The sequence below is a fragment of the Chinchilla lanigera genome, unplaced genomic scaffold (assembly GCF_000276665.1).
Source record: "Chinchilla lanigera isolate Chin_1 unplaced genomic scaffold, ChiLan1.0 scaffold00026, whole genome shotgun sequence".
NCBI lineage: Eukaryota > Metazoa > Chordata > Mammalia > Rodentia > Chinchillidae > Chinchilla > Chinchilla lanigera.
This window is the reverse complement of record NW_004955427.1, coordinates 19,742,284-19,752,791: the sequence shown is the minus strand read 5'-3', so window position 1 is coordinate 19,752,791 and position 10,508 is coordinate 19,742,284. Positions and strand designations below refer to the sequence as shown.

General features: G+C 55.4%; 1 protein-coding gene across 1 annotated transcript in view; it reads left to right on the top strand.

Moving 5' to 3' along the window:
- Positions 1-10,287, top strand: part of Gpr156 (G protein-coupled receptor 156) — a 53,784-nt gene extending 43,497 nt beyond the window's left edge. Inside the window, exons 8-9 of the mRNA XM_005386463.2 lie at positions 3,237-3,395; positions 7,327-10,287. Of these exons, the coding sequence (XP_005386520.1) occupies positions 3,237-3,395; positions 7,327-8,658 (1,491 nt within the window). The 3' untranslated portion in view covers positions 8,659-10,287. The remainder of the gene's footprint in view (positions 1-3,236; positions 3,396-7,326) is intronic.
- The last annotated feature ends 221 nt before the right edge of the window (positions 10,288-10,508 follow it).

Sequence of the window (10,508 nt, the reverse complement as noted above, 5' to 3'; positions counted from 1 at the left end):
AATCGAACTCAGGACCTTGCACTGTGCAAGGTCACAAAATGGCTGCTATCCCTCCATGTATCACATGTTGCACTACATCCCCCGCCCTAGCTCTCCTTTTATATCTTCTCTTATGCTTTTTCTCACGATGTAGAAAGAGAAAGTATATTTTATAATCTATTGTATTTTACTAGGAAGTTAAATTTGTTTTTCTTGCTCGTGGTGGTACTGGGGATTGAATCCAGGGTCTTCACACTGAGCTACATGCCTAGCTATTTTTTTAAACTGTTTTTTATTTTGAGACAGGTTTCACTAAGTTGCCCAGGCTGGGATCAGACTTGCAATCCTCCTGCCTCAGCCTCCCAGAGTGCAATTCTTTTTCAAAATATAATAATTATTGAGGTTTGTCCCTACATTGATTTTCCTCTCTGGCTCAGAGGTCTTCAGGAGAACTACTCTGTGAGACTTGTATCCCCAGGACAGTCACAAAGCTGAGTAAACTTGGAAACGAGGGTGAGGAGAGCTACAGGCAGAGCAAGATCGGTTTCTCTGGCCTCTGAACTTTCAGACTCGGCTGAGGGGGCTTGGTGAAAGCGAAGGCCCCAAACAGCCTCTAGGGGGCGCCAGAGAGCTGGACGCAATGAAGACAATGAGGCCGAGGACCAAGGAGCCTTCCGTGCCTTCTCAGGAAATGCCTAAGTGTTTATGCCAAGCGCTGAGGTCATCACCAGCAATCAGGCCGCCTCTGCCTTTGTGACGTCAGTGTGACCCACGCCCCTCTGAGAGGCAGGACCTGCGTTCCTCCTGGCTGCCCGAGTGTTTCTTCTGCTCCTCCGTGGGGAGGACACTTGCGAGGGGCTTTCTGTTCTGCTTTCTAGATGTCGGTCTGCGTCCCGGCAGCCCTAAGAGCCTGCGGCGCTTCTCCTAGGAGAGCTTCCTTTGTGGACTCAGCTGTGCCTCTGCCCATCTCAGCGGCTGGGCACGGGCAGTCGGGGAGCAGGCGGGAAAGGCAGGAAAGCCTGGGCGAGGCGCTTCGGTGGGGGTGGCACACAGCCCCAGCTCCCTGGAGAGTGGCGCCTTCCCAGCAAATGGACAGCTGAGGTCCGTCTCGAAGGTCACTGAGGCGTCTCAGGTGGGACCCTGCCGTGAGCCTGGACAGAGCTGAGAGTGGCTGCGGTGTCGGGGAGGCTGAGTGGAGGTGGCGATGGACCCGAGCAGGCCCGGGTGTGGCCTGTTAACGACCTGACCTTCACCCCACTGGAGAAGCTTCCTGTTACTGCAGCAAATGACCACAAGCTTGGTGGCTTCAAACAACACCGTTTGCACAATATCAGATGGTAGGGATCAGGAGGGAACCTTAGTTGGCTAAAGCCAGACGTTGGTGGGTCTGTTTTCTCTCTGGAGACCAGGGGAAATGTGTTTCCTTTCCCCAGCCCGTAGAGGACACCTGCATTCCTTGGTCCGCTGTCCCTTCCTCCCCTTCTGAGCCAGCAGCGTGGTGTCTACAAATCTCCATCAGTCTCTCCTTCTCTGTCCCTCTCTTGCCCATCCTCACATCTCTTCTGACTCCCGCCTCCCTCTCGTAAGACTCATGATGACGTAGGGTCATCTCCTCTTCCCCAGATCCCCCAGCTCCTCAGTCACGGGTGCAGGGTTCCTTCTGCTGTGGCAGGTTGATGTTCGCATGCTCCAGGGTTTCACAGGGGCGTGAGCCACACAACGCCAAGACTCAGAAGACGAGCACGAGTCTGTCCTCGTGGAGGAAGAAGTGCTTGTGACCTGAGGACCGTTTACCACTACTTCAGGAAGCCTGATGGGGCCGGTCTGCACAGACGAGGCGTTAGGGACGGGTGAGGGCAGCCTGGGCTCCATCCACCCAGCCTAGGGAGAGGTGACCGGAAGCCCCAGAGGTGCCCGTAGCCGCATCAAGCTGTCCCTCCAACACCCTGCAGAGAGGGCTCAGGCTGGCTAGTGCTGGGGACAGGAGGAGAGAGCTGTGCCACTAGGGAAAGGGGACTCTGAGGGGATCGGGAGCCCTGGAGCATCGCCAGGGGCTGTGTGTAGAGTGACCCCGGGAGGCTTGCTCCCTCTGCCGAGGCCCTCTGTGGGGAGAGGGCCTTGCCTGGCCTAGCACAGGCCCTGCGGACCCCTGACACCGTGAGGAGGCGTGCTCAGCCAACAGAGGACCCCAGACGCCTCGGGTGAGAGAGGGCTGGATCTGCGACGGGATCTGAATTTCGTGAACGTTTGATGAGTGAGCGAGGAGTTTCAAGGTTTCCTGCGATGCCACCCACAGACCCCTCAGCGTTGTTTCCCTGACATGCCGGAGTCCCCAGCATCCCTCACTGGGCACTTAGTTTCGGGGACTTGTGAGGGAAAGAGAAGCCATCACCACTGTAGTCCCCATCACCCACATCACAGGTATGCACCAAGTGGATATCATGTCCCAGAGGCCCGGGAGCAGACCTGTGTATGCCAGCTCCATCCTGGTTCAGGGGAACCTGCCTGTACCTCCACAGATTGTCTTGAGGCCAGTTTCTGCTGGGGAGCTGGGCCCAGGACCCCCGCTGCTCACAGGCTGTGTCTCCATCACGTGTGTGGCCCAGCTCCTGGTTACAGCTGTGCGTCTGCTGCCGGCTCTCTGGGTGGGCTTGGGCGAGTCACACTCCTTCTGCCCGAGTCTTTGCTCATTTGTCAGAGAAACAAAATATGGTCACATGTTCGAAATCCATGGCCTCTGTCTGAGCCTTGAGTGTGGATTTGGGTTTGAAGCCACCAACAAGGAACCAGGTCCTCCATAGCAAGAGGCACATTGCAACTCAGCAGTGCAGCGTCATTGAGAAGAGCCGTGTCTGACTAGAAAGGGTTTCTTTCATTGGAAACATACGGTGTTTAAAATCTTGCCCCTAGTGACCGCTCCAAAACTCTGGCTCTGGAATTATACCTCATTCTGGTTTCTTTTATCCAGTTTGGCAGTGGCAGAGAGGGCTGTTCCATCCACCTGTCTGTGCTAGGTTCCTGTCTACCTATCACTGCTTCCCTGGAAATTTTTAAAGCTACAGAACCTTACCATTCTGTGTACTTTCTGTCGTTACTGGCCCCAAGCCCCGCAGAGCAAAGTGCATTTGGAGGAGAGACGAGCTGAGCACGTGTGCATCCGGGACAGTGCCATTCCTGGGTGTTCATGAGAAAGAGGGAGGGAATGTATTTCTGGGTGTGTAATGAAATAAATACCATGTGTTCTTCTTTTCTAACAGCTGAAGCAATGGAAGGCATTTGAAGGGGAAAACCAAACAGTCAGACACATGGCCAAGTATTTCAGCACTCCCAGCAAAAGCTTCCATCCGCAATGTGGTGAGGAGCAGAGCTGCCACCCTCAGAGCGAGAAGAGCTCCATGGAGAGGCTGCTCACAGAGGTGAGCTACACTGCCCGGCCCGGGGTCCCTGGAAAGAGCTGCAAGCATAAGTGGTCATCCTCACTGCTCTCACTGCCAGCATTCTCTTCTCCTCCTGGTCTCCCGAGTTCTCCCACCTTCCCAGAGAGCAAGCAAGGCTGCACCTCCCCACTGACCCGACCCACTTCACTCATTCAGTGAGCAGCGGGGCCCCCAGGTCCACCGCAGAGACTCGTACTGGCTGGGAAACATAATCATAACTGTGGCAAGAATTAGCGTGAAAAAAATGAGGGTGGGGAGAAGAGAAGGTGTGAGGGAAGCAGGGAACCAGTCACAGCAGTGAGAGAACTCCAGGGACAAGAGTTAAAGATTAAGTAAGAGCTGACTGGGCATGGAGAAAAGCCGTCCTAGCAGAGGGAACAGCACTGGAAGGCTGAGTTGCACTAGAGGCCAGCCTCTGTGTGACGCATCCATTCCTTACAAAGAGCAGTGCCCTCAAGTTCAAGATCCTATGGGGCCCTCCTGTCTTCGCCAGGTACTGACAGGAGACCTCAGTCAGCCAGCAACCCAAAAAGTCCAGACATGTCTGCAGGTGGGGACGGGAACTGGATGTTACGGCACCAGGAGCCCCAGGCAGCCCAGCCCTTCCTCCTGCTGTCCTTGAGCCAGAGCTGGCCTCGGTCCCACGCAGTAGAGTGCGGGCTCCAGGCGACACGAGGGCAAGCCTGAGGGCCGCGTCCTCAGGAGGAAGGCACAGGGCCCCGGATATTAGTCAGTATTTTGACACAACTAAATCGTGTTCGGGTTTTGTTCAGTACAGATCATACCTAAGTAGGTACTCTTTGAAAACTGAACATTTTGGTAGCAGGACTATCCCACTGGGTGGGATTCGTCCTCCTAAGATGAGGTTAAGGGGACACCTAAGGGCCACCGCCAAGGAGCTGAGCCTGCCAGGTACCCGTGGACCCTGCCCTCTGGTCTCTCCCCAGACGTTGGCTGTGGACCTTTTTTTGTCCACCCGAGTACTTCCTCTCTGTTTCTTTACTGTCAACTAAACACTCAGGGCACCATTTCAAAGCCAGCCTTCTCCCCACCTGGCAAGAGGGCAGCCTTACCTTTGATGCTCTATAAAGACTTCAGAGAAGCATTTTACCCCCAGCTATGCAGAAGGCCAGAGACTTGGCGGGAACAGCCTGGTGGTTTTTAGCTACAGTCGGCTCATACCGGAACAGCCAGGCGGACGGAGTCCTTCGCCTGATGGTAACCTGACGTGTGCCCTCCCGCCACACTCCTGTTTCCCACGCAGGGGCAGAGTCTGCTCTGTCCACACAGGTGCCTTCAGCCTGAGAGGACGCCCCAGTGATGCGGAGGTGGAGGTGGCAAAAGGCTGCCTCCCAGCACCTGTGACACCTGGAACCGTTTTCCCAGACCAGGCCTGAGAGCAGCAGCCAGGCCCGGGCCCTGTGGAGGTGAGGGAGAGCCCAGGGTCTGTGCCCTCTTCCGCCACAGTAGTGCAGGAGTCCTGACCGGCCTGCTGGTTTACCTCTCCCTTCTCTACAGGCCCCTCTGGCACCCAGCACCTTCCTCGTTCCTGTTCCCTGGGCAGGGCATCTTCTTTCTCTTGGCCCTCTTGCCTTCTTGGACAGGAGTCCCCCGGAAGCTGTGAGGGGCACCGTCTGTTCCTGGCTGGCCTGCGACTCTTTTCCTGGCACCAGGGAACCGAGAAGCTGGCTGCACTTCTCCTGAGGCCCTGCACCCTCTGAAACACACCTGTGGGCCTCAGCTTGCCCCCAGGTGCCAAGAGTAACCATTACAAAGCTCGTTTCCTACAGCAGCCGTGGAAGCTCCGTTTTGGTCTCACCGTGGCGGTGCCTCGTACCACTCCTCTAATTAGTATCAGCCATAGTGAAAACAGAGTCCCGCTTCCTTTTCTGGAAAAGGGAAATTTACTGTTTACATTAATCTTTCTAAATCTGGCCACAGGCAGCTTCAGATGTTTGGTTTGCTGGGAGAAGAGTATTCTTCCCAGCACAAGGCTTATTCTGCTTTCCAGCACTCAAAGGAACTTGTGGGGAAGGCATAAAAGGGCATCACCCAGATGTCACCCAAGGGAGAGGGAGCGTTGTGATCAGATGGTGGCTTTTTCCTGACCAGGCGAGGTCTGAAGCATGGTAGGCATCAGGGGGAGGGGCTCGTGGGGGAAGGGAAGCGCTCAGGTCCCATCACACCACCGCCGCCGCCACCCTGTGAGATGCTCTAGGGAGAGGGAGAGAGCCAGCACCTCCCAGACACCAGCAAGAGCCTCTGTGTTTCCCTGTTACTCAGCCACTCTGCTCCTGGTGAGCCTGTCGTTATCTCTCCTTGCTGGGAAATGCCCAGGCCTTACTGCTCCGCAGGCAGGGCAAGGGAGATGGGCAGGCAGGTGCTCAGCTGGAAGCCCCTGCCACTTGGGTCACCAGCCCCTCACTGCTCCTGGCTGCTCTCTGGATGGTAAAGAAGTAGAATAGACCAGAGTGAAAGGCAGAGTATGTAACCTAGCAGAAGCTTCTCCTTCCTGCTTACCCACGGGAGCAGTGGTTCTGCCTGGGCGTCACTGCCTAACTATTGGTCAGTTACTGCCCCCTTAGAGGATCATTTCTGGGCAACGCTTCTGTGTGAACCTGAGACGTAACCACAATGCGGGCAACTTGTATTAGTTATCCTTTGGTTTCTAGGGCCTGGTAAACGGCTGTCCGCACGCCCATCCTTAGCCTCTTAGGCAACAAAAAAGGCAACTTTTTGGTACCAGAGAAGCCCTTCCTAGAACACAGTGCTTGAGCTAGTGTCTTTCCCCAATCTCGTGACCCTGTGTCATCTGCCTCAAGACCATCTGTTCCCCAGGAAGACCTCAGACCTGCTCCTCTGCCTTTGAGCATCAGGACTTTCCAGAGAGGGGCATAGAGTCTCAGGTGTATGACCCACTGCCCCACCACAGAAAGACACCCCGGGCGCAGTCATGCCTCACACGCCCACTGTCGATACTCCTGTTCCCTCTTCCTGCCCCACAGCCTCGCAGTTATGGTGGGCACACCTCTGCAGCTGTCGCTTGCCAGCTGTCCTGGGCACGGTCTGTTTATCCAGTAACATCTGTGCAGCAGCTGGGCAGGTCAGCTGCAGAACTGCTCCAACCTCATTCCTCTCCTGGGCACCATTCTACGGCGATTGATTTAAGCTATCAGGGATGAAGACCCTGTAATATTTTCTGTTTGTCTGCCTTAGTTCCTACAGTAATTCTAATGCACATGCTTCATTAGGAGACATTGACAGCTGATATTGCCAGATGGTGGCTTTGGCCTCTCACCCTCCGAGGCCCAGCCGAGGGAGGTGATGACACAAGCCCACGATGCTCTTTGGCCCCTTCTGGCTCCAGTCTGATTTGCTTGGCTCAGGAATCTCCACCCTTCTCCCTGTTTTGCCATTTTCTAGACTGTGTAGCAAGAAGAAAAACATGTTTCCCCGTTTGTCCCCTGGAGATGGGCTTCAGATTCTTCTGCAGTTTGCAAAAGTGTGAGCACCCCAGAGTTCGACCATCCCAAACACTGTGCAGGCTGTTGTCTTGCAGAGTGACCTGACCCTGTCAGCTCTAGGGGTGGTGACAGGGTGCTGTAGCCTCCAGCAGGTGGCTAGGTGCGGCCTGCTCTCTCCTGCAGTGAGATGGAAGGGGGAAGTGTAGACCATAGCCACCATCAGTTGTAGGAGCCTTTATTAGGCTCCACATGTCACTTAGCTGGGTGCTTTGTGTTCACCAACTCCTTTCACCTGGTGGAGCTGCTGCCTCAGGGCCAGAGGTCACCAGCACACCGGGAAGAACTGGGATTGAAACCAGCGCCTTCCAGTACCACACTTCACCACCATGGGAGGCAATATGGAACTCTCAGCATTGTTTGTTGATGGATTTGCTTTTATTTTACAGAAAAATGCTGTGATTGAAAGCCTGCAGGAGCAAGTGAACAATGCCAAAGAGAAGCTAGTGAGGCTGATGTCTGCTGAGTGTGCTTGTGACTCCCCAGAGTGGGTGGCCCCACCCACCTCTTCCCAGGGCAAGGATGTCCCAGCTGCAGCCTCCGCCCATGGCCCGGCACAAGGACCCTCAGGATGCCCCTCTGCTCCTCAGAATGATCCCAACACAGCTGCCCAGGACTCCCATTGTACTTCAGTGCCCTCCTCACGAATGCAAAGCCCCTGGGTCCCTGGGAGGAATGCCAGCTCCTCCCCAGGCCAGAAGAAGATACGTGACTCAAAAGACTTCTCTGATCACTTAGACCCGGATCATAGCCAGAAGCCACAGGCTGAGCAGATCCAGGGTTTAGAAAGAGACCAAGGACCCACAGCTCCCAGCCAGGGTCTCGTCCCAGGCAGAGAGGCCTCTGATCCCCAGAGACAGAAGCAGAGCTCTGAGGAGCCGTGGGAGAAGCTCCCTAGGGTCAGTTCGCTGGTCAGGGAAAAGCTTCAGGAAGTCATACAAGAGCTGGGCCTGGGCCCTCGGGCTCCCCTCCCCAACTCCCTGACTCGTCCCCAGCAGCCCTGGAAGGACAGTGCTGCCCGCAGCCCACAGAAGATGCCCGTCTCCAGGGAGCTGGGCTTCAGCCCATACGTGGTAAGGAGGAGGCGGGCAGCTCAGCGGGCTCGCTCACACTTTCCTGGCTCTGTGTCCTCCTATGTGGGGCACCGGACAGATCAGACTGTTTCTGGGACACACAGTGGGCTGAATGTGCCCAGTGGGGACAGCCCCGGGCCAGATCACCAAGCCACTGATTCTAAGGTACCAAGGCCCTCTTCCAGGAAGCCTTCACTTCTCCCAGGTCCTCGAGGGAGACTGGGCACCGCAGCGGGCAGCAGACAAGGCCAAGCAGAGCCCCAGAGGGCCGGGGCGGGCAATGCAGCCTTTCCTCACCAGCCTTCAGCCTCTGCCTGGGCACAGAGGCCCACTGCCCCCTGCCTACCGACCTCGTCGGACCTGCCCGAGCAGCAGCAGTTTCAGCTCCCGGGGTCCCCCGGCTGCCCGTCCCTGTCTTCTCAGGGTAACTACCTTGACACTGAGTCCAGCAGCTCAGACGAGTTCTTCTGCCACTGCCACAGACCCTACTGTGAAATCTGCTTCCAGAGTTCCTCTGACTCTAGTGACAGTGGCACATCAGACACGGACCCTGAACCTGCTGTGGGACTGGCCTCCTGGGAGAAGCTCTGGGCCCGCTCCAACCCCATCGTGAACTTCAAAGATGACTTGAGACCCACGCTGGTGTGAAAAGCAGCAGAATTGGTCTTGCCGAAGAGGTAGTCCGGGTTGAGCTGAAGCAAGGCCTTCCAAAAGAGAGCAAGGACCTGGTCACTGGGGAGCACACAGGGTCCTGCACTTGAGCAGCCCTGACTGAGTTTCAGCTGTACTCACTGTAACTCTGACCACTTCTCAAGTTCTAAAAAGAGGGGTATTGCTTGTCTTGCTACCTCATAGCATTTCAGTCAGTGACTCCAGCAGAGTGACTATAAAATATACTCCTTGAGTAAAAGGTGCTAAATGAGCACAAAGTTTTCTTTCTAGGTCAGGCTGCATCCTTTAAGACTCTTAACGTATACCAGTGGGTGGCTGGATGGACAGAAAGATGGAGAGGTGCACGGGAGGTTTCTGTGGGGCCTAAATTGTAGCTGTGACCCGTGAAGCCAGCCTTTTGGTGGGCAGACCTACCAAGAACATAAGTCTATTACATGCTTGATGTTTCACTTCTGGCAGGGGTGATCTTCTTTCTACTAAAGTTGTAAGCAGTGTCGTGCCTGTGTTCTGGCTTTTGGCCAGCCCCCCTCTCCCACCCACCTCACTAGTCTTCCTATGTGCCCCCCTCTTGGCATCTTGCCACTGTCCCCGAGGTGGTCAGATCTCCTGTGCCCACTCAAACTGTCTCCTGCCTGTGGGGCCACCCCTGGGGTCTGCCAGTGGTGCAGTGTTGTGCTGGGAGAAGCACACACCAGCAGTCTCTGTTGGGGTAGGAAGAACCTGCTGGTCACAAGGTGCTTTCGGTGCCACCAGGGTCACATGACCACCAATGACATACACAAACCTGGAGACAAAATGGGGAAATAGGGAAAAGGAGTGGTGAGAAGGCCAGGAAGAAAGCAGGTTGTGAACATTTCACTTGAGCTGGCTCTGTACTTGGCAAGATCCCAAGTCAGTAATTCTTAGGGTAACCCTGTGAAGTAGACACTCATTTTTACGGAGGGGAGTCTGAGGCTTAGTGACGAAGGTCATTTCCCCAGTGTCACACTGCCGGATGGGAGTTGGCACACAGCTCCTGGGACTCCCGGCTGGTGAATTGCGGGGGAGGGGGTGCGGATCTCCTCAGTCTTCCAGAGTGGCAGGGGAGGCTCAGCAGGTGGACGGTAAAGCAAGGGTGGTGTGAGACAGCCGTGAGGTGCTCACCCCACAGCCCGGCTGACAAAACTGGGCTCCTGGTCCCCACTTGCTCCCCACGCTTACAGGGATCCGGGGAGTTAGTAAGGATGTTGGCACTCGTCTCTGACCGAAGGCACGGGGAGAGCAAGCTGGGCTCATGTAGCCTATTGCTGAGCTTGTCGTTCACCCTCCTCCCCGCAGCCTGTGCGTGCATCTGCGGGTGCGCATGGGGGTTTGCGAAGGAATTTGGGCCTGGAAGAGGGGCATCTGGCACTCAGTTTTTCACAGATTTATCAGACTCTCAAGTCTGCTAACACCCTGTGACCCTCCAGATGCTGAACCAAGAGGGGCCCCTGGTAGCACAGCTGCTTCTGTCTACTTTCAAATGAAGATTTCATAATTTATTCCACGCGTGGGTTTGTCGTCTCTGCATGTGTTGTTTGTATGCTAAGTGGTGCCTTAATAAAAGAGATCGACTCCTAAGGCAAAGGATCGACTCCTTTAGTCTCTTCCGAAACTGTAGTCTTGGGCTGGGGAGGAGGGACCTTAGAAAGACTGAGCACTGCTTTCCGAAGCAAAAACACGAGGGCATCAGAGTCGTCTCGAGTTCCCCAGGGCTCCAAGCACATCTTCTGTCAAGCTTCCATTTGTAACGGGTGTTCCTGTCGCCTCTGTGTGCAGCAGCCTCTGCTGGAAACACTTCCACTAGT